The following is a 24541-nucleotide window of genomic DNA, read 5'->3' as shown; positions in this document are numbered from 1 at the left end:
GAGAGAGATGAATTCTGTGGAATGCCAGGTAAGAGAGGCAGCCCAAGAGGTGAAAGCAAGGGCAGAGGGACTTAAACACAACTCCTGAGCTCAGGCTCAGACCCCTCCATTCTCTGAGGACTAGTACTTGGGGCTGAGTCTGTCTCTCTCCAGTTCAGCTTCTTCAACACAAAGGAAACCAACAATATCATTCACTGATCCCAAACTTTGAATATTATTCACTCTGCTGCTCGGCACTGGATAATGCAAGTTTGTTTTATTGTTTACAAATTGAAATTATAGATATACTCAGTGTGATGGTGCATCTTCTTTTTGGTCCTAAGTTGAGTGAAACTTTGAAACGTGTCTTTGTTTCTTTCTGTGGGATAAGGTTGGACAAACCAACACTACTCTCAGTCTCTAAACATAGCGACAGGCTGCTTAATTGCTTAACCATTTAACTGAAACGAGAAAATCCAGGATGGATTTATTAATGAGTGACTGATTGATAAATTTGGGTAAAGGGATGTTTGAGCACATACCTCAGCTGCTGTCTGAACTTAGTCTGGGTCACAGCATAAATCGCGGTGTTTGTGCAGCAACTGAGGAGCTGCAACATGAAGCCCAATTCCCGCACGAAACCATCTAGATACACAGAATAATATCCAATCAACCACATCCGGTACCATATATAGAAAAGCATTAACGTTGACCATAGCAGAATGAAATTAGCCGAGATCACAAACAGCAAAATGATGGACTTTTTTCGTTTATGCATTTCTGCGTCAGATTGACCATCATTCCTGGTCAGAGCCCGGAGTCTCTTGCGGGCTGTACTGGTCACTAAAATGTTTCTGACGGTGAATAGATTCAGCAGCAGAATCAGAAGAAATGGAAGGGCCGGAGTTAGAATGTGGTGAAGGAACTCGATTATGGTCCAGACAAGGGAGAATCGAACACCGTCTTTTACATCACAAAACCAGGGGATATTCGCCAGCCAATACCGAGCTTTGAGCATGAAATACCAGAAAATGTTCTTTAAACAGCTCAGCACAGTTACTGTTCCCAGAACCACAGCCGCCGTTTTCTCACTGCAATATTTACTTTTCAGCTTCTGGCAACAAATGGCCACAAACCGATCAAAAGCTAAAGTGACGGTGAACCAGACCGAGCAGTCAGTGGCTGCATAAAGCAGGACGGCGTGGATATTACACACGGGGATGGAGAAGAGGAAATTAAACTGTACCCAGAAAACAATGGGAATGTGTCTCAATATCAGGTCGAGGACAATGACCAATACATCCGCTGCTGCCATGGCCCCCAGGTAACGTCTGACACATGGCGACAATCCACAATCTTTATAAAGCAGGACGTAGATGGTCACTACGTTAACTGTGAGGAAGGAAAACAAACAGATTATATATTCGCCAGAATGTCAGTAAGAGAATGATCCAGAGAATATCACATATATAATGTTCTGGTGAATGTCAAATACAGAATGTTCCCGGGAATGTCAGTGAAAGAAGGTGCCTGGGAATGGCGGTTACAAAATGTCTCGGTGAATGTCAGTTACAGAGTGTTCCAGAGGATATCAGGCATAGAATGTTCCTGGTAATAACAGTTACTGAATATTTAGGGGTATGTCATTTACAGAATGTTCTGAGGAATGTCAGTTATAGAATGTTTTGTAGTATAGAATATCGCGGGTAATCTCAAGTATAGAATGCTCCAGGGAGCATCAGTTGCAGAATGTTCCAAAGAATTTCTGTTACACAATGCTCCGGATACTGTCGTTTACAAAATGTTTCGGGGAATGTCAGTTATAGAATGTTTTGTAGTATGTAAATTAATTGAATATTCTGGGGAACTTCGTTTCCTGAAAGTTCTGGGGAATATCGGGTACAGATTATTCCATGTAATGTTGTTTACTGAATGTTCCATGGAATATACAGTATATAATATCCTGAGGAATGTGGTTACAGAGTGAATGTTCCAGGGAATGTCGGTGAAAGAATGTTCTGGCAAATGCCGGTTACAGAATTTTCCAGAGTATATTGGTTGCTGAATGTTCCAGGGAATGTCAATTATCGAATGCTCTGGGGAATGCCGCTTACAGAATGTTCCAAGAATGTTAGTAGCAGAATATTCCAGGTAATGTCAGTTACAGAATGCTCAGGAGAATATTCCAGAGAATAGGGATGAGAAAATGTTTCGGGGAATATCAATTTACAAATGTTCTGAGGATTATTTGTTACGGAATGCTCTGAAATATATTGTTTATATAATGTTCCAGGGAATCTCGGTTATAGAATGCTTCCAAGAATGTTGGTTATGGAATATTATAGGGAATTTTGGTTATGGAATGTTCTGGGGAATGCCAGTTACAGAATGTTCCAGAGAATATTGGTTGCAGAATGTACTGGAGAATGTCAGTTACGGAATGTTTCAGAGACTGTCAGGCACCGGATATTCCAGTGAATATCGATTGCAGAGTTTTCTGAGGATTTCCGGTTACAGAATGTTCAAGAAAATGTCATTTACAGCTGTTCCAGGGATATCGGGTATGGATGTCGAGTCATAAGGTTGTATATCACAAACTCCCTTCTACCTGTTATGTTTGGTGAGATCCACCCAACCTCACAGTGGGAATCCTGCCCCCAAATCTCCCCAAATTTCTGTCAATACCTTGATCATTTGATTTCATATCCTCTTTTATAATCATACAGGTTTCATCCGTTTTCTTAGAGATCTCATCCACTTCTTTGTAAGTTTTGTGTAACCCTCACAGGTGTAAAATGTTCTGGATATTCATTTCTCAATTTCAATCACCTTATATCCATGTCTCCCTACTTCCATTTAACCATATCAATTTTCCTCCGTATGGGGGCTTAATTCCTCAGTCTGTATTGAGAATACAGCATACTTTCGGATAGAGTACATTTCATTCAGCTTTTTAACCAATCATCCCTGCTCCATTGTCACCTTTATTCCTCATGTAGACCCGGTCAGGAAACAGTCTGATACCATCATACTCAAACAATCAGATCTGATGGGTAATGTTTCATAATGCCCCATCACCATCTCTGAGTATATCCTATCCCACCTGCAAGACAGAACCTCCAGTGTTGGGGGCACTGTGGGATATATTCAGGAAAGACATTACCCTGGAATTCCCCAATATTGGTTCCCGAACCCAGGAAATTTCATGGTATCAGATAAGAGATGGTCAAGGAAATCTCCTGATGATGTACATCTACTGCCCTCTACGTCACCCCTCCGTGATAATTCAGTTCCCCTCGACACTGAAAATAAATCGGAGGAATCACTGATGTTGACATGGACACAGCGTATTCTGGGGGTGCGACATCAATGTCCATCACCACGAGTGTCTTCACAGTCCATCCGCTCTATGAGCAGGGAGAGGTCTCAAATACACCACAGCCAGATGTTGGGAAGTGACGGGGGAATCAACAAGAGGGAAACATTCACCAAACTACTTGTCACAGATGGATCTGTCCCTAACTGTGTCTGTAGGAGCAGATGTCTCAGACTCATATTGAGGATAGTGCCCACAGTATTATGTGTCAATACCGCCTGAGAAATAAGACGAATTTCCAAAGGATGGCGCAAATGGAAACTGGACATCCATGAGGCTCTGTGGACTATCAGCAACTGCAGCATCATTGGTCTTCCTTCCATCGTAATGTCAGAAGTGGGCTGTTGTTTCCAAAGCATTCATTATCATTCACAACTACAGCTACACCGAAGCAGGTCATTCAGCCCATCAAGAATTTAAAAAAGGAAGAGAATGCCTCCACTCAACCATTCGAGGTTGTAAATCGTCAAATAGAGCATATCTTTTATTTTCTCATGCCTTTTACACAGGAAATGGAAGGACGCATTCAGCCTTTCAAAACTGCTGGACTGGGACATGGGGGGGGACAGATTAATGAGCCCCAAGCTGAGATAAATAAAGAGTAAAGTAGTCTTGATCAGTTCCACGGAAATTGATGCCTATAGTGACCCAGTAACCAGTGCTAAATCCACTGCTTGTAACCGATATCAACAGTTTAGAGAAATGGAACAAATGCATTCTAACTAAGTTTGTGAATAACGCGAAAATTGGCAGAAACTAACTTATCAAGAGGAATTACAGAGTCTGTAAATGGATAAGCAATGGAAAACGATTTGGCACGTAGAATATAATGTGGATAACTGTTAACCTGTGAATATTTCAGGAAGAATAAAAGGACGTAGAGTACATAAATGGAGAGAGATTGCAGGAATGTGCGACAGTGTGTACTGGAGAGTTCACTCTGACCCGATCAGCGATTGGTAGTGTTCCTCCATCTCCCTGATGGTCTGCTCCCTGATGTTCCTAGTGTCCGTATTGCTCTCAGTACACACCAGATAATTTGATGTGGTTGGTTGACGATGTGAGTGGTGAGGGGTACGGTGTTTTGTATCGTATATCAAGGGCACGGTCTTTAGCTGAGAGGCCAATATTTCTTTCTACTTGAAGACTGGAAGATGATGGGAATAGCTGACTGCTGTGGCCGCTGCCAGGACAGTTGGTGTTCACTAACATGATATTCTGTACATGGGAACAGTCAGCGTTAATTGAGTGAGAGAGAGTGAGTACAGTCAAAGAATGAGAGCATAAAATAAAGATATTGCCAGATCAGCTGAAATGGTTAGTTATAACAAAATCTCAGTCCATCTTAAAGAATCAGTCCAGATATCTTAAACCCAGATGAGATATTTGTTCATGACGGTGAACTTGATGGACCATGGTCGGTATTGTTCAATACAACCCAGCAACCTGTTCTGGGTTGTATTGGAACACTGTACAGACACCCCAGTTCTTTGGTCTACAAACCAGGACTAGATATCTGTACTGCATGGTTAGCTGTCTAGACTATATCAATACAGTATATGAACATATCCTCCCCGCATATGGTGCTGTGTAAACCACCCCAATGCATTGCTTGGTGACACTGTTAGATTGCTGCCCAGTGTGGTGAAACTTGCAGCCCATGCTGGAAATGACAGGATGTGCAGCTGTCATTCATTTGCAGTTCTATACCACCATTGTGTCAAGAGAAGCAGTGCTGTGGGTGTGAAATCACTGCACAGAGAGATGGCGGGGGTATCATTATAAATACCAAACAATGGGAGGGGTTTGGGATCCAGACAGACAGGGGAGACTGAGAGACAGTGTCATGGGAGGATGTGTTCACAGGTTTCAGAATGCTGAAATGTAGACATTTCAATAGCATGCTTTAACATGTGCTAGGATTTCCTGGAATGATGGGTGAACGGGATATTGGTGAGAGTTCAGGTGATGGACAATATTGGATGAACATTTATTCTGCAGCTTTGTAACTGAGAGAAGGACAGCAGAATCTTCGCTGCATTGGGCTGAAACCAATTTGACTCAGCATAATTTTCATTGAGTGTGACCGAGGGATCATCTACACGAGGCCGAGCTGGTTTCCTGGTGCTATCTTATCAATCTCACCTCATCATCCACCTAACCAATCTGATGGTGTCCCTCTCATTTAATGTCAACTCAGTTCTCCCACCCACCATATCTGGAGGTACTCATCATCGCCCAGTTACCTCTTTGTATTCTGTGACCCCAGATACTGTTGCCTCTTTTTGAAGGCCTTTTGACAGACATTTGAGCTTTCTCAATTTGGAGCTGCCCTTCTCAGTTTACCCCGAGCATGGCAGATAAGGGGCAATTACATCCACGGTTTTTGACAGTGGCACGGAGAGCCTGATGGATGGGCTGGTACAGAGGAGGATCATTCCCTTCCCAGAGGAGGCCACAGCACCAAATCCGCCGAGTATGATCTGAGCTCACCACCCACCTCAGTGCAGTATCTGTGGTCTGAAGAAATTTCCAGCAATACAAGTCAAGCATCAATAACCTTCCCCAATCGGCCACAGTAAGGAACACCGGATCCTCTCTGCTCCCTTACTATCACAGAATATCTGTTACAGCACCTATCCCTGAACAAGGCTCATGCTCCAGCTATCTCACTATTGCATGCAGCATCTTGCCTCTCCTCTCTCTTCCCTCCACTATGCCCCACGGTAATAATATTACACTGTGGGCTGACTCATTTCAGCCACCTCAACATTTCACCATTCCCAATCTACACCAGCAATAACAGCAGGGCCACACACTTCCAACTTCACTCTCTCTCTCTCCCTTTCTCCCATTCCAGGAAATACAATCTATAATAGGAATGAAATGGCCAAGCCAGATGGTGATGGGGCTGATATCCGTTCCGTCACCCCCTCCCCACTCAATGTGAAGATATGCTGGCACGATCTGGAGAGGGCCAGAACAATTCGTGTGGAGATTCTGAAACATCCATTTCCCACCAACCGAGTAAGGAGTATTTTCAGGGAAGGGCAATTCTCACTTTAAAACCCACTGTAAGTTGCGTTTCGCCCCTGGCACAACTTAGCAGCTGTGAATACCGTCTCCCTTTGGTGTTGAGCTAGTACAAATGGAATCTCCACGGTATTGGGAGGCAGGAGGCTGGGATCACAACACATCCTCTTCCCCACCTCCCAGAAAGGGAGCACGGAGGCTCGCTCCTGCATCTCCTCTTGTCAACAGCTCAGATAATGAAAAGAACCTGCGAAACTTACTGCTCTCCCCACTTGTTCTGAAATCTTCAACAATCTGTGCTCGTATATACTCAGCGCCCGCTGCTTCTGCATCCCGTTTACAAAGATGTAGCCTGTTTTATATTGTCTTTCAACGTTCTTCTTACCAAATTGCACACTTCACACTGCTCAGTATTGATCGACATTTGCCACAAAACTGAACAGTACACCAATGTGTCGATATCCTGTTGGAATTCCACACTGTCCTCCACACACTTGATAATTCTTCCAGATTTTCTTCCATCTACAATCATTAAGGTTGTCACTGAGTCACAAACCCCATGAAACAATTGAAATACTGACACACTCACTGGTGTGAACAAGTGAAATATACTCCCATGCAGCGAGTCAAATTATGGCATACCGTCAATGGAGCAACAGAAATCCTGATGGACACCAACCAGACAGAATGAAGTATTGATTAACCACGGAACAAGATAAATCCTGATAGACTTCCCTTATCTGCATTGGTATAAGTGTAATTGTTATATATGTGTATATCTGTGTAAGCAGGCCTGACATCGCTGCGGTGTTTAAAATGATTCAATGTCACACTCTGCGGGCAGTGGCAGAGGAAAAATGTCATTAGCGATTCATTGAGAGAGGGGGAGGGATAGCGCAGCTGCTCACAACAGCATCCGAACTGATTTCCTACCCATGTACTGATCTACATGTCTTTTGAACATTGTAACTGTATTTACTTGCAGTACTTCCTCAGGAAGATCATTCCACACACAAAACGCCCTTTGTATAATATACTGACCCCTCATTTCTTGTTTTAAAACCTTTCTTGACTCACCTTCAAATGTCCCTCTTGTCTTGAGTCCCCCGCCCTCGGTAAAAGTCATGTGCCTGTCAACGTATCTGCACCCCTCATGATTTTCTAAGCCTCTGTACCCCCTCAACTTCAAACACAGCAGTGAAAAAAGTCCCATCATATCCAGTCTACTTACATAATTCAACGACATCGATTCGTGGCAATATCTTCAGAACCCTCTCCTACTTAATAATCTCCTCAATGTAACAGGGTGACCAGAATTGGATTCAATATTATAGAAGAGGCTTCACTAATTTCCTGTACAATCTCAACACGACTTCCCAACGCCTATGCTCAAGTGTATGACCAATGAAGTACAGAAAACGCCTTCTTTACCCCGCCGTCAACATGTGATGCATACTTCGAGATATTATGTCTGAACGCTCAGGTCTTTTTGTTCAAGAACGCTACCAAAGATCCTACTAGTAATTGTGTAATTACTCCCCTTGTTTGATTCACCAAATTACATTACTTTGCATTTATCTAAATCAAACTGCATCTCATAGAATTATAGATTCATAGAGAAGCCTAGCACACAAACAGACCATTCAGTATAACTCGTCCATGCTCACCAGTTATCCTAAGCTGATCTAGTTCAATTTGCCAAACCTTGCCCCATTGTCCTCTGGACTCTTACTATTCATGTAACCATGTAGATGCCTTTTAAATGCCGTAATTGTACCAGCGCCCACCACTTCTTTTGGAAGCTCGTTCCATACACGCACCACACTCTGTGTGAAAAAGTTGCACCTAAGATCCTTTTTATACCTTTTCCCTCGCACCCCAAAGGTATGCCATATAGTTCTGGATTCCCCCACTCCATGCAAAATACATTGTGAATTTCTCCTAGCCAAAACCCTCATGATTTTATAAACGTATATAAGGTGACCCATAAGCCTCCAAAGGTCCAGGGAAAACAGGCCAATTTGACTCAGCCACTCCCTATAGTGCAATACCTCCAACCCTGGTGACAGCCTTGTAAATCTTTTCTGAACCCTTTCAAGATTCACAGCACTCTTCCAATAGGAAAGAGACCAGAAATGTACGCAAAATTCCAAAACTTCTATACTCAATGCTCTGAAAAATAAAGGAAAGCATACCAAACAGCTTCTTCACTTTTCTACCTACCTTCGACTCGACTTTCAAGACACCATGAACCTGCACTCCAAGGTCTCTTTGTTCACCAACACTCCCTGAGACCTTACCATTAAGTGTGCAAGTCCTGCTTTGATTTCATTTGTAAAATGCAGCACCTCACATTTTTCTCAACTTAACTCTATCTTGCACTTCACAGCCCATTGGCCCATCTGATCAATATCTGTAATCTGAGGTAACTTCCTTCGCTGTCCACTCTGACTCTAATTTTGTGTCATCTGCAAGTGACTAAATATACCTCCGATGTTTTCATGCAAATTAATTATATACATTTCGAAAAGTTGTTGCACACCAATTGTCATAGGCCTCCACTCTGAAAAGCTATATTTCCCCATGATCCTCTGTCTTCTACCTTTGAGCCAGTTCTTTCGCCAAATGACTAGTTCTCCCTGTATTCATGAGATCTAAACTTGCTAACCAGTCTCCCATGAAGAATCTGTCGAATGCCTTACTGAAGTCCACAAGCATCACGTCCACCGCTCTGCCCTCATCAGTCATCTTTGCTACTTCCTCAAAACAAATCAATCAAGTTCGTAAGACATGATTTCCCATGCACAAAGCCATGCTGACTATCTCGTATCAGTCCTTGCCTTTTCAAATACATGTAAATCCTGTCCCTCAGGATGTTTTCCAGCAACGTTCCCACCACCAATGTCAGGCTCTGCAATCCATAGTTCCCTGGCTTTTCCTTGCCATCTTTCATAATTCTTGGCACAACATTAGCTAACCCCCAGTCTTCTGGTACCTCACCTGTGACTATCGATGATGCAAAGATTTCAACAACTGCCACTCCTCAGCCCAATGATTGACAATACCGCCACTCACCCCCCCTATTCATTTCTAAAAGACACTCACCCCTTCAAAGAGCCTTTCACATTCAGCCTTGATTTTCACAAAGACCCTGAGTCTGATTTGCTTTGTGCGGGCATGAGGGGTGTCTGCGGTGGATTGCAGAGTCAGTAAGTGTGGAGGAGAGGCTGAAAAGTAATCAGCTGCCTTGTACCGGTAATTGGGCTTTAGCAATAAGGCAGTCACACGTAAGATGCAGGAAATAATGAACAATGTTTTAGGGCCAAAAATAATGCTTTTTCAGCACTCTGCTGCTCAGTAATGATATCTATTCCAGATACTTCATACTGCAGAATGTTTGTGCAGGATTTCTTTCGTTAATATTGCAGAATACAAGCATTAAGAATTTAAGCTGGAAATCATAGCCAATCAATTAAATATGTCCATAATGATCTTGAAGGCATAGCACACGTTCTCGGCATCATATAATTGAAGCAAATACTTTGCATCTGTTTAACAATGCAATTCTTTTAACTGTGTAATTCAATAAAGTTAACCCGATTTTAATGAATCCATACCAAGCTAAAAGATGACATTTAGAATGTGACGCAAAGATCCTGGCATGGTTTAAGTCTTGTGTCGTGGGTAGTGCCCCCGCCTTTGAGCTAGTGCTCTGGATTCAATTCCAAGCCTTGAACTTTCGTGGTAGTGTCCGTAGCTCTGGTCCAGTAGGTCTGGATTCAAGTCATGCCTGTCACCAAAGAGTGTCACAGCATGTCAGAACAGGCTGATGAGTAAACACATAGGAGAATATTTGAGCTTTCGGGGCTATTTTAGAGTGGTGACAGTGCCTCTGCCTCTGAACCCAAAGGTCTAGATTCAAACTCCACAGAGGTGTTTAGTTATATGCCTATGAACGTTAATTAAAATTATTTTAGCGATTTGAATTGATGAAGAGGGAAGAAGAGTCAGCATTGAATTTCGGAATTTAGGCCCAGGATGACTGAATGCATAGCCATTCGTGTTCATTGGAGATGAACTTTGCACTTTATAGAGGTTTAAAATTTCTTGAGCGGCATAGATAGCATGGATAGTCAAGTCCTTTAACCTGGGGTGGTGGAAGTCCAAAACTGGAGTGCATAGGTTTAAGATGAGAGGGTAAATTTTAAAAGGGGCCCAAGGGGCAACGTTTTCACACAGAAGGTGAATGAGTGTATGGAATGAGCTGCCAGAGAAAGTGGTGGAAGCTCATAAAATTGCAACATGTAAAAGGCATCTGGATGGCTATATGAATAGGAAGGGTTTGGAGGGATATGGGCCAAATGCTGGCAAATGGCGCTCTATTGATTTAAGATATGTGGTTGGCATGGATGAGTTGTACTAAAGCGTCTGTTGCCGTGTTTTACAGATCGCTTATTCATTGATCAAATTGTTCAAAATCTCTTTGTAATTTTAAATGACCTTCTTCACTATCTACGATGCAATCAATTTTGATCTAATCCATAAATTTGCCAGCTATGCCTTCTCTAATTCTTGTTTAAATCATTGATATAAATGACAACCAAAAGTGGATCCAGCAGCAATCCCTGTGTAACACTGTTGATCATAGGCCTCCACTCCAAAGGTCAACTTTCCTCGAACACGTTCTGTCTCCTGCCATTAAGCAGAAGCACACACACTCAGAGAGAGAGAGACACAGACACAGTTCTGCCTTTAAGGGAGAGACAGATAAGTTTGATTAATAAGGGATCCAAGGTTGCAGTGAGAATGCAGGGGAATTGTGTTGAGAATCGTCAGTCGTGATCAAACAACAGAATCGATGGGCCCAATGGACTAATTTTGCTCCGATTTCTTATACTCAATGATCTTCCCAAGATATATCTTCCCAAGAGAGCAGTAGCCGCAGAGTTGGTAAGCATTTCACTGAACAGAATCAATGGGAGCATGGGTTAGTTTTGAGGGGCTGAATGGTCTTTGTCTGTTCCTATTTGTGTAGCCTTATTTTTCAAAAGAGCAGGTGACTTGCTATGAGTTTAACACACTTAAAGTTAAGAGGTTTCCCTTTGAGGGAAGGATACTGCTTTCTCTTTCAGGTTGAGCTGTTTGTTCTGTTCTCATCCTCAGTGAACTGTGAAGAAAGGGTCATAGAACCATGGAATCGCTACAGTGTAGAAAAAGCCATTCAGCATGCCGATTCTACAAAGACCCTGCGAAGAACATCACACCCAGATTCACCTTCTACAGTTTCCCGATAACCCCAGATTTATCATGAATAATCTAGCTCACCTATACAACCCTGGACGCTCTTGGCAATTTACCTATGCTAATCCAGCTAACCTACATGTTCTTCGACTTTGGGAGGAAACCCACTCAGACACGAGGAGACTATACGAAATTCACACAGAGAGATATCCAAGACCAGAATGAAACCCAGGTCCCTGACACTGTGAGGCAGCAATACTAACCACTTAACCACTGTGCCTGCCCTACAATTGAAGATATTCAAGACTGAGCTCGACTGACCTTCGATGGGCAAAGGGATCATTTTACTGGGAACAGACTAGATTGGGTGTTCAGCTAATACCAGACCAGCCATGATTTTTCCAAATTGTGCAGCAGTGTTGAGAGAACAAACGGTCAACTGCTACCCCTATCCCGTATATTTTTCGTTGACTAAGTCGCTCAACGCTGTTACAGAGAGAAAATCTCTATTCAGACAATCAGGGTCATTACAATGAAATGGTGAAGATCATTCTGCCCGTCCATGGAGTTATACTGCACAGGATGAAGCCTTACAACCTCTTTAGACTGCTGCACAGGAACAGGGAAACCTTATTTAGTTGACAGGAAATACGGAGTACAGATATTTACTCATTTTCAGGTTGGAAAGCTGCAACGATTGAAATTCCTCATTGATCAGTCTGAAGTCATCAACGATTTACAATCAGGATTAATGAGTTGGATGAAGTGGCTGAATAATTTGAGCTCAGTTTGCTTATACACGAGGATAGTCATTCAATAAGATGTCCAGTGGAGGCAGAGCCTCTGCAGTGGGATACAGACAGGAAGCTCATGAGCAAGCATTCAGCAAAAAAAAATTAATCAGTACACTGTGGGTTATGGGACCTTTTTGTTTGGAGAAAGGATAAAACAACTGTAAATTATTGAAATGGCGAGACAAATTAGAGGAGTTTGTGATTTCTAGTCTGCAGATGCTGCAAATGCTTTTGGTGCTTTTTCAGGGAAGGGGTGTCAGGTGTGACCATAGGGTTTTTTGTATTCGTATGTGCAGACCATTGCTGACACCTATTATGATATATGGCGTATAGTTATAATTCCCTAAACTGTAAAATAAAACACAATTGTTTTCAAAACTTTTCAAAGATGTTTCTCTTTCCTCATTCTAGGGGTGAAGGCATGATGTTACGAAGAATTAATTGAATTGAATTTGAATTGAATTGAATTGAAGTTATTGTCACGTGTACCGAGGCACTTTGAAAAGCTTTGTCTTGCGAGCAATACATGCAGATCATAATGTTAAATAACATAGATAAGTAAGTAATAGGTAAATAGTGGCAAAAACAAAAACACAAGTAGAGGCGAATGTTAAGAGTTTGTGAGTCAATTCACTATTCTAACAACAGTAGAGCAGAAACTATTTCGAAACTGGCTGGTGCGTGTGTTCAGGCTTCTGTACCATCTTCCCGATGGTAGAGGTTGTAGAAAAACACATTGTCAGGATGGGATGGATCTAGGAGAATGTTTGCAGCCTTTCCTTGATGGTTGGCCTGGTAGATGGATTCTATAGATGGGAGGTTGGCCTTTCTTGTCTGGGCCGAGTTCATCACTGTCTGTAACCGTCTCCGATTTGAATGATACAGATACCATACCAGACAGTGATACAGAATGCTGTCGATGACTCACCGATAAAAGTTAGCAAGGGTATTAGCCGTCATACCAAATTTCATCAACTGCCTGAGGAAGAAAAAATGTTGTTGGGCCGTTGTAACAAATGCATCCACATGAAGTGTCCAAGAAAGCTTGTTGTGGATGACCAATCTCCGAAGCTTGACCCTCTCCACTCGTTCCACCTCTGATTTGATAATGTGTCGGGGGGAATCAGCAACATCCGGCTGAAAGTCAATAATGAGTTCCTTGGGTTTGTTGGCATTGACAACTGGGTTGTTCTCAGTGCATCATCTCTCCAGGTCTTCCATTTCCCGTCTATAGTCTGTTTTGTCGCCATCCATGATTCGACCGAGTATGGTGGTGTCATCATCAAACTTATGAATGGAATTAGTTTGTTACTTAGCGACGCAGTCATGGTAACACAGTGAGTACAGTAGAGGGCTGAGTGTGCATCCCGGAGAGCTCCAGTGTTGTGTGCCAGTCAGGATGAAATATTCAATATTATTAATAGTTAGGGCCTCAGAATAAGCAATGCTCTTATTGACTATATATGACCTTGAGAAGAGTGTAGCTAGTGAATACCTGATGGACATTTGCTCTTATATGGGAGAATAACAGTATAGAAGCAATGGAAGAGCAGACAAATGCATTTTAATACAGATATTAAGGTATTAAACATTTTATTTTTAAAATACATGGGCACATATATTTTAAGTGCCCATGCATAGTTCCACAAGTCAAGTGGGACTATTTCCTGCTAAGGAATCGGTTATGTGTATGAGCAGCAATAATGCACCTACATGGAGCAGCCAATGTGATGGAGTCATACAGTTCAGGCAATGTTCAAAATACCTCACATCTCATAGTGTGGGGTCAGATAACATTCCTGATTCAACTCCGAGATGAAGAAAATGTAATCTTCCTGAGAAGGACTAGCCGATTGTTCCTTGCCTCTTTCACTGCGCCTCATCACAGCTTTGTGCATGAGCTGAAAACACCTCAGTCATCGTTATGACTACTGCTCAAAAGTTGGATTAAAGGGTCTGCTTCCATGCTATGTGACATTTTGGTTCTTTAAGAGGAGTAAAGAGAAATTCTGAAAGTCCTTTTGAAGTGGGAATTCTCTTCTCCATAACTTTGTGGCGTTTCTCTGTTTATATTTTTACACATTTGCGTTAGTTTACTATTTGACGGAAAAGTGAGTCATAGATAATGGGATCCAAACAGGAAAGTGCAGTTGAGACCACAACCTGATCAGCCACAGTGTGAGTGCGCATGCAGAAGGCTCAAATTGTGTGAAGACCCACTCCTGCCCCTCAGTCCTATGTTCTTACATTACATTCAGGCCCTCAAATCTGCTAGTTAGGAGCAGCTGGAGGCCATTTACTCCTCTAACCTGGTGTACATCAACAGAGGAGACCCTTCTGCACTCAGGGACTGTCAGACTCGGTTTGGCATGGTTTGGAAAACGTAATTGGAAAATCCAGGCTGGGTACAAAAGAGGTGCCTCATCTCTCTTTACAGAGCTTCCCCTCTCTGCAACTTGTGCTTCATTCTTTGTTCATATAGACTCAGATTCACTGTGAATACAACCACCATACTTCATCCAGAGATGACTCACAAAGTCCTCTCTCCCTGCTGCCCCATTCAATAACAGACCTTCCAGGAAAATAACACGCACTAACCTTGCAGTAACAGAATATGAGGACATTAGAAAGAGGAGCAGGTCATTCGCACTCCCCCAAGCCTGCCTTGCCCTTCACTAAGATCATGGTTGATTTGGTCTCAGTCTCAAATCCTCTTTAATGCCTGATTCTTCTTAGCCCTCACCTCACGGAAAGATAAAAACCCATCTACATCCTTTTTGTAAAAAATCTCTGATTGATCTAGCTCCTTAACCTTCCGAAACAGAGAATTCCTGACATTCTATTTGAATCTCTATTTGAAGAAAACACTCCCTGCTCCTACTCTATTATATATTGATGTGAACAAAAGAGGGAACACAAGGGTTTAGATAAGAGTGACTGACCCTGATAGTACGCGTTTGACTGAGGATGCCATTTATGAGCAGAACGAAAAGGAACTTAATGGGAATCAGGTGTAATCTCCCAATTGGTTAGTTTCATTACGGACACAGAGGCAGATGTTCGCAGTTGTTGGACGTCATACTTTTTCAATCCTGGCACATCTCTGCACAAGAGCTTCAGGGCAGCTTTCTCTGCAAAGCATTTTTAGCTGCTTAATCAAGGTCTTTCTCCCCATCATAAGATCAGAAGTGGTGCTGTTCACTGAAGTTTACACAAGAACAATTTGTCTCCCCATAGCTCCTGAAGCAGTCTGTGCCCATGTGCAGGAAGATCTGAACAGCATTCAGTGTCGGTAACATTCAGGTAACAGTATTGTTAGACACTGCACATTTGCATAGTAAAAGAGGAGCTCGGAAAACATCTCACTCTTCATCGGAGTATAAGGAAATTGTTCAGCTTATCGAATGAAGTGGACAAGAACTGGGATAGCCCATTCAGTCCTTCTAGTGTATGAAAGAGGGAAAGAAGGAGTCTAGCGTTATGAACTAGTCCGCATCAAACATATTTTAAGGCGGTAGCCTGGACCCTGACGATTTCTAATTTTAAAGGCGAATGTGAAGTGTCTGATCCAGATGCAATGTGACTGGTCACACTAACTAACGTTGAACAAAACACAATTTGTTTAAACTCTGCAGTTAAAATATAATCAAAGAAAGAGGATTTTAGGACAGCTTAACTCTATTGGAAAAATTATCAGCATAATACATACAATAGCAATTACTAATCAACTGCTCCAGTATGGAAACTTTCAGTAAACACACCACTTGGTGTGGTGTAAAATTCCAAGCAGTGGAATGTGGTGAAACGGTTAAAAATTATGTCCCAATACATGTGTGAATCTAACCGGAATGGAGGTGTTGCTTAGTCCCGTGTGAATCTTCTTATCTGTATGTAACCAGAATGGAATGTGTTTTTTAGCCTTGCTCTGCTGTTATTATCTGTATGTAACCAGAATGGAATGTGTTTTTCTGCTGTTCACATGAATGTTTATATCTGGAAAAGAGTATATCAGCCGGAAAAGTCTCCAGTTCGGTGAGTCTGCTCTGGGGTTACGTTTAACCGCCGAGCGTGGGTTGTTGGCAACCGCTCTACGAGAACTGACGGCTCCCAGTTTTTGTAACATGTAGAGTGAGTATAAGCCAGACCCGTTGTGCGACACTGCGGGGAATAAAATGCCCATATTCTAGCAGTCTCGCCTCTTGGTCGTTTGTTCTGTGTCAGACTACTCTCCTACGAACCTGACCTTGAGAATTTTTTAAAACACTTGGCAAAAAGAAAAAAATCAGACACTGATTCTCACACAGTTCTTTAATCCAGGAGGAAAAAATATCATTAAGAGAAAATTCAGAGAGGAGAAGCTAGGAGACATTCAGTGAAGCTTCCAACTCTGTTGAAACCTCAGAAGTTTCTGCCATTACTGACAAAACAAAACCCAGAATTCCCAATCTGTGACAGATGACCACACCCATGCAGGCTGCATTAAAAGAAAACCTAAGGCCTCTCAACCTGTTTACTCAAGTGTTCTTACCTAGCCAGCTTGGTTACTATCATTCATTTTCCTTCATAAAAGAAACCAGAACAAAATAACCTCTGAAAGCTACAGCATTGACATACTAGTCACCATATTGAGCTGTTGTACTGGAACTGCAGTTATGCAATCAGGCTTTTGGCCCTGCCAAATTAGATGAGGCAGAAACTATTTGGTCCCTTGACTCAATTATATAATAACAGAATGAGGCCTTTCAGCCCCTCGAGTCACTTCTAAAAGGGATAGAGTGAGGTAATTGATGCTCCAACATGACAAATGGAACAGAACATGCACAGACAGACAGCTTCAAATTCCTCCCGTGCCCCCATTGCTCATACGGCTTTCTCGTCGTGAGGACGGAAGGCAAATGTTTGTACAAAATCTCAAGGATTTATCTTCCATCACCAAGAAGACAGACTGTTGCTCCGTTTTAAGGTCAGATGCTGGTGGGAATGGCAAATTGTTTCAGAAAGAAGCTGTCTGCTGTCGGTGATTGTGAACAACATGGCATTAAGTGCAGGGTCACACACAGACTGCACATTAATGTGGAGAGAGTTCACTCAGAACCTGAAATTCTCAATCACTATGGGGTTCCACAGAGGCACATAACCGATTAGGAATGCCCTCCTTAGATAGGGAGGCCTTGGATTTATTTTAATGCAGCTTGAATTCGTGTGGTCAGGTCTCACAGATTAGGATTTTTGGGTTTTGGTTTCTCAGTAACATCAGAAGCTACTGGGGTCTCAACAGAGTTAGAAGCTTCAGTGAATGTCTCCAAGCTTCGACTATCCCTGCATTTTCTCTTAATTTTATTTCTTCCTCCTGGATTAGACAACTGCATGTGAGAATGTATGGAATTGCTTAACCAATCAATGTTTCTTTTGGAACTAAGTGATTGCCGCGGACCCTCAAGTTTCAACACAACTATCTCTCCTTGTCTCAGAGCTCTACAGGTTAAACACTCAGTTTCTTCACTCTCTCCTCATGGTACCATCATTTCAGGGATTAATCTAGCAATACTTGTTTAAACTATGCCTGTTGCAAGGAGATCATTCCTTACAAAGGAGATCAAATCTGTATGCAGTGCTACTAATACTCTCTTATCAAGGCCCTTCAATTGCAGGAAGATGTCTTTAATTCTATACTTGAACCACCTTATAATTAAGAGCATGATTCCATTTACTGCCCTCATTACTACTATGTACTATCATTTGCGACTTATGACGAAGGAAGTGCAGAGCATTTTAGAAAACAACACAACCTCACATCATTTAATCAATACAAAATGAGATATATCTTCCATGTTGCCCACATCCAAATCATTCGTATGGTCTGCAAATTGCTGTGGCCCAAACTCTGATACAAGTGATCCCCCGTGAGTACCGGCCTTACGTCCAGAAAATGACATTGCTCTCTTTATTGTCTCAAATAAACAATTCTCAATCCATTTAGTGTATTCCCCACTTAGCCGTGGATTCCAATTTCTTTCGCTCAACTGTCAGCAACTATGTCAAAAATATGCTGTATATTCAAATTCAGCACTCCAACTGACTGTCATTTCTGAACAACGAACAAAGCACACTCCAGCACAGGAACAGGCCCTTCAGCCCTCCAAGCTTGTGCCGATCCAGACCCTCTGACTCTACCTGCCTCTTATTTTCTGAGAATCTGTATCCCTTTGCTCCCTGCCCATTCATGTATCTGTCCAGAACAAAATCTTAAGTGATGCTATTGTACACACCTCTACCACCTCCACTGGCAATGCATTCCAGGCACTCGCCATCCTCTGCGTGAAGAACCTTCCACGCATATGTTCCATAAACTTTTCCCCTGTCATGTTGAACTCCTCACCCCTATTAATTGAGTCCCCTTCTCTGGAAAACGGTTTCTTGCTATCCACCTTGTCAACATCTCTTCTGATTTTGCAGACTACAATCAACCTCCTTCCTTCCAATGAAATTAATCCTAATCTACTCAACGTCACCTCATAGCTAGCACTCTCCATACCTGGCAACATCATAGTGAACATCCTCTACACTCTCTCTAAAACATCCACATCCTTTTAGTAATGTGGCGACCAGAACTGTACTCATTATACCAAATGCGGCCGAACCAAAGTCTTATACAATTGCAATATGCGATCATTTGTGATCTCTCGACTCACACAAATTCGACAGATTTCTCAAGATGATTTCCCTTTCATGAATCTAAGCTGACTCTGCCAAATCATGTCATGCCGCCCCACGTGTCCAGTTGTCACATTCCTTATAAAAAATACTAATATATTTCTCAGCACTGCCATCAATTTGTCCAATATTTTGTTTTGTTTTAGTTTGCCCTCCCACTGCGTTTGAAATATATATGGTCAAAGTTTGTGAGAAGATTTGTAGCTCGGGTGCTCGTTGTAATGGTTCTGTTCGCCGAGCTGGGAATTTGTATTGCAGACTTTTCGTTCACTGTCTAGGTGACATCCTCAGTGCTTGGGAGCCTCCTGTGAAGCGCTTCTGTGATGCTTCCTCCGGCATTTATAGTGATTTGTATCTGCCGCTTCCGGTTGTCTGTTCCAGCTGTCCACTGCAGTGGCCGGTATATTGGGTCCAGGTCGATGTGTTTATTGATTGAATCTGTGGATGAATGCCATGCCTCTAGGAATTCCCTGGCTGTTCTCTGTTTGGCTTGTCCTATAATAGTAGTGTTGTCAACACTTTGGAAATCATGAGCCTGGCACCCACGTATGCTCAGAAAGTTCTCGAATCAAAACAGTTCAATGAGATTGACATTTCATGATCACTCACATCATAGTCCTCCCCTAGTTTGAGGTTACAGGTTATGCTGAAACAGCTGACACAAAGCTGTGAACACAACATTTTAGAAACAAACTGGCTTAAATCTATGCATATTGCATAGCTTCAGTTCGAGAAAAGAATAAGTTTGCTACGAAAGTATTTGTAACTCGAACAGTGGCCAGGAGAGAACTGCAACCGGAAAGATGTAGATGATGGATGATTCAAAAACAGCACTGAGGCAGAAGTGAAGACTGTGTATATTGTGGCGGTGGCAGTGCAAATGTATGGTGATCAAGATAGTTTTGAGATATAAGTCAGCTCAGGACAAATTGGAAAAATCGTGCGAATGATCACAGTCGTTCCTCCTCAGATGTTTGCAAGTGAAGGGGAAGAAATCCATGGAACAGAAATGCAGTTTGCAATTGAAAGTGAAGAAGATCCTTTGTGTCTTTGCCAAAAACATGTAATAGAATCATCGATGGTGTTCACAATATTTTACAAAATTAATAAATGGACAGAGATAGACTTACCAGGACCACCAACAATAGCCAGCATTGGATAGTAACCTGCTTGAATAATCATCAGCACACATTCTATCCGTAATTCTAATGTTATCCAATCGAAAGAAAGCCAGTAAAGACCCCAGGATAAACCCCTGTCTACTGTTGTAACATGCCAGTCCAATGTTCTCAGGTTCTGATCCATTGTTGGAACATTCCAGTCTATTGTTCTCAAAGTCTGATCCATTCTTGCATCATTCCAGTCCACTTTTGTCAGATTCCGATCCACTGTTGGAACATTCCAGTTGACTGTTCTCAGATTCTGATCCATTGTTGGAACACTCCAGTCTATGGTTCTCAGATTCACATCCGTTGTTTGAGCATTCCAGTCTAATATTCTCAGATTCTGATCAAGTGTTGGAATTTTCCACGCTAATGTTCTCAGAATCTAATCTCTCTCCCTCTCTCTTTCTGGAGCTGCCGATCCAAATCGTGTTGAGGAAGACATTGTTGCTAATACTATGGGATAACACTTCAAAAGCAGCCCGTTATTAACTGAAGAGAGAAACCCTCCAGTGATACAGACAGGATCCATGGAGACTGATATCAATCACAGTCACTTAACAAACACCTCCAGTTAACCTTTTCACGACAACACTTAATTTAACAACAATACCTGTTCTGGGTGTGATGTTGACATCGGCTATTGGCCATATTGCTCATCCCAATTACTCTAACAATATTATACTTTCTCTTTACAGGCTCAATGGCTCTGTCATGTTATCTGCGTACAATGCTCTATGTAACTACCTTCCCAAGAGCCAGTTGAGAATTTGATACTACACTGAAGTCTCCGCCACCACAATAAATGTCAATACAAAGGTTGTATCTGGGCACAACTGTTCTGACCACATACAGGAAATATGGACGTTTTCAGACATACCTTTCACTGCTCTAATAAGGCAACATTTTATCTTTAACACAACGCACTTCAATAATTTGTTTCTGAAGTTGCAAACATCTTATTGCACAGTTTGTACATCTTTTCATTTTCATATTTTTAGCCTTGGCCCCCCAAAAAATGTAACATTTACAATTGACTTATTGACTGGGATTAAAGGGTCTGGGATAGTATGTATGTGTCATTGGTGAAGAAACAGAAAGGAATAAGAGACACTGGATGTGGAGACTGTAGAGGAGTAAAGAATACCCCCCCCCCCCCCCCAGTTACTAATAGTTTCTTGATAGTCAGAATAAAATATAATCCAGGTAAAGAAACAGAATACATTTGGAAGAAATAATGACAAATTACAGTGTAATCAAAGCAGGATATTTTGAAATGGAATGTACGCAAATGATATAATAAGGATTGTTTAATGACTGAGTGTGTAGTTAGATAAGATTGTTCATGTGTACACAAGACCTTCAGAATGATTAAAAGGGTCACAGTTAACAAAATACTGCATACAACCTATACTCTTTATAAAACACTCCTTTGCTGAGGTTTTGTGTTCCCCTTCTTTCCAGGATGCCTCTTCTCTGTGATTCCTGTTCTAATCTCTCATTCTTATCAATATATGTGTCATGACTTCCAGCTTCTGGTGTTATACCTTAATCAATTATTCTACTTTTTATCGTGGACTATAACCTTTCACTGTAAATTCTGTTTCTTATGATCTTATACTTCACAACCATTTGATGAAGGAGCATCGATTAGAAAGCTACTGCTTCGAAATAAATCTGCTGCATTATAACATGGTGCTGTATGACTTTTAACTAATTGTGTAAAGTTATTCTTGCCTATTGAAGCTCCCTGCTTCTAAACCCCTTCCTCCTTATGGAGAAGGTCACAGACATGTGACGGATCGAGTTTTTGGGAGCGTTTAGAAATTAGTAAGAGACGTTCTGTGTGGAAGGCGTTAGGATGGATAATTTGCAGAAAACAGGTTAAAAGGTCACATTTGTCCTGCCGGAGATTGATAGGAGGAGGTTCTCCTGAAAGCTGTGGGCCGTTTCTTGGAGAGCTTTACAGAGAGAGCTTTGTAGCAGCTGGGGGTGGTTGAAGAGTCTGGGATATTGGTAGGTGTTAATGAACGTTACAGCTACGTGGAGAGTTTTTGTGCTGATTGGAACAAGGTCAGTCAGGTAAAGCTCATCAATACGTTTTCCCTGAACTGGACTGTTAACCTGGTCCAATCAGGGAGTCCTGTCCAACAGAAATGAACAGGAGCGTCAGAGGCTCTGATCATTTTAGGATCTGACTCTCAGCTAATGTGTGTCATTGCCATAGATAATGCATGTATAAACAAAATGTGACTTGGTGATGGGATATCGGCCTCTATGGAATTATTTCAGTTTTAACCCCTGTTAGAAATTATACAGAGAGGGACAGCTGAAGATGTTTCCACTGATTTCGATGGATTTAGAATCTGGAGGTTGTAGAGATAGTGAGCTGTGTAGGTTCAGAAATTGGTTATTGAATGGGGAGCACCGTCGGGACGAGAGAATGTTACACAGCTGGTTTGGCATTGGAGTAGGTTACACAAAACAGGGAAAATTGTTGGGCCTGGAACAATAAAAAAAAGATGGGCAGAGTTGTAGATGTTGAAGAAAGTTGCAGATATAATGCACACTGCACTGGCTGGAGGAAGTTATGGAGATGATGAGAATCGTCAGGGCAGGAGCGAATTAGTGACACTCGTGGTGGAGTGGACTGGATGGGATTGCAAAGATTGGGCGTTTTCTATGGATTGAACGGTTACAGGGAAAGGGATATCCGTAAGGACTTGAGAAATATTATATCGAGAGGGAGGATTGCAGGGCTGGTGGAGATTCCAGAGAAAGAATATTTTTGGGCCTGTAATGATGATCACATTGTTTGAGAGAGGTTGCAGAAAATCATAGAATCCCCACAGTGTGGAAACAAACCACTTGGCCCAAGTAGACTGCACAAACTATCCGAAGAGTAGCACACAGACCCATTCCACTCCGTTGTGCGGTACATTGACCCTGACTAAAATACCCAACCTACATATCCCTCCACACGATGGGCAATTTAGCATGTTCAATTTGGCTGCCCTGCACATTTTTGGATTGTGGGAGAAAGCCCACACAGACACGCGTAGAATGGGCATCCTCCACACAGACAGTTGCTTGAGGCTGGATTCGAACGCAGTTCTCTGGCGCTGTGAGTTAGCAAAGCTAACCATTAAGCCACTTCAGAGATCAGGGTACATCATAGAGGAGCGATGCAGTTACAGAGAAAGCATATGATTGGATTTGGAGGACTCTCAACACATCACACTGAACGACACAGACGCCTTATGGCACAGAAGGATGTCATTTGGCCAATAATGGTTTCACCAACTCTTCTACTGAACACATTGCTGATTAATGATCGCCTCCTTCCTCCGTTTCCTTATACGTTAGTTTTGTATCAATAATCATTCAATCGCCTATTGAATGTATCAATTGATCATGCATTTACAACATATCCAAGTGTATCATAACTACTCTGTTGGACTCACTGGCCACCCATTCACTTCCTTCTTCCTGCATTGTTATTCCATCTCTGGAGGAGCTATCCACCTAACACTCAGTGTTGCAGATGTACGACACAGTCTCGTCGTGGCCTGAGCTCCAAGATCCGGTGTCCATCTGGGACACTCGTAGGGGCAATCACTTCCCAATGAAACAGAACACATTTTCCATTTGACTAAATTGTGATACCATGTCTTCCATGCAATGTTACTCACTTAATAAAGTTAAGATTCTTTGCCTTATCCAACTGCAATTTACAGAGATTACGCGGGTCAGTTGGCTCGGACTTTCTCTTTTACCTGGTATTTCTGAGTTAAACACTTCTTTCAGAACAAGAAAATAAAATAAATTGGCTAACAGATAGCAAGTTATAAACAGTCCCTAATAGGAGGTTATACGAAAATGAACTTCTGGTTTTCTGTGCTGCCCGTCACGTTTCGTTCAAACTCAGTAAGGCAAGTCTCAGTGGCAGAAAGCTCTGTGACTCTCATATACATGTAATCCCCGAGCTCCCACTCCACTCTGCTCCCTCAAGGGTCACCGTACCTGTGACTCCCATATAGGTGTAATTCTCCACCTCTCACTCCACTTTGCTCCCGTACAGTGCCACCGTCTCTGTGACTTCCAAATACGTGTAATCCTCCAGCTCCCACTCCACTCTGCTCCCTCACAGGGTCACCGTCTCTGTGACTCCCAGGTACGTACAATCCCCACATCCCACTCCACTTTGCCCCCGCACTGTGTCACCATCTCTGTGACTCCCA

The 24541-nt window shown here is 42.3% G+C and overlaps 1 protein-coding gene across 1 annotated transcript; it reads right to left on the bottom strand.

The window, feature by feature from the left end:
- Positions 1-379: 379 nt before the first annotated feature.
- LOC148149198 (putative G protein-coupled receptor 139) lies at positions 380-20533 on the bottom strand. Its single transcript, XM_087990293.1, has 2 exons — positions 20268-20533; positions 380-1371 (listed from the first exon to the last, which is right to left on the bottom strand). The coding sequence occupies exons 1-2, from the start codon at positions 20482-20484 to the stop codon at positions 470-472; spliced, it is 1119 nt and encodes a 372-aa protein (XP_087846419.1). The 5' UTR covers positions 20485-20533; the 3' UTR covers positions 380-469.
- Positions 20534-24541: the final 4008 nt, after the last annotated feature.

The sequence above is a fragment of the Chiloscyllium plagiosum genome, unplaced genomic scaffold, assembly GCF_037043375.1.
Source record: "Chiloscyllium plagiosum isolate Xiang-an unplaced genomic scaffold, Cpla_swu_hap1 HiC_scaffold_9, whole genome shotgun sequence".
Classification (NCBI taxonomy): domain Eukaryota; kingdom Metazoa; phylum Chordata; class Chondrichthyes; order Orectolobiformes; family Hemiscylliidae; genus Chiloscyllium; species Chiloscyllium plagiosum.
Note: the sequence above shows the minus strand (reverse complement) of the source record. Positions and strands in the feature narration are given on the sequence as shown.

Bases quoted from the DNA above. Each gene is read 5' to 3' on its own strand.
- LOC148149198 (XM_087990293.1), bottom strand. From the start codon at position 20,484: ATGGATCAGACTTTGAGAACAATAGACTGGAATGTTCCAACAATGGAT. The intron at 1,372-20,267 runs GTAAGTCTATCT...CCTTCCTCACAG, and splicing joins GGCTATTGTTGGTGGTCCTG to TTAACGTAGTGACCATCTAC.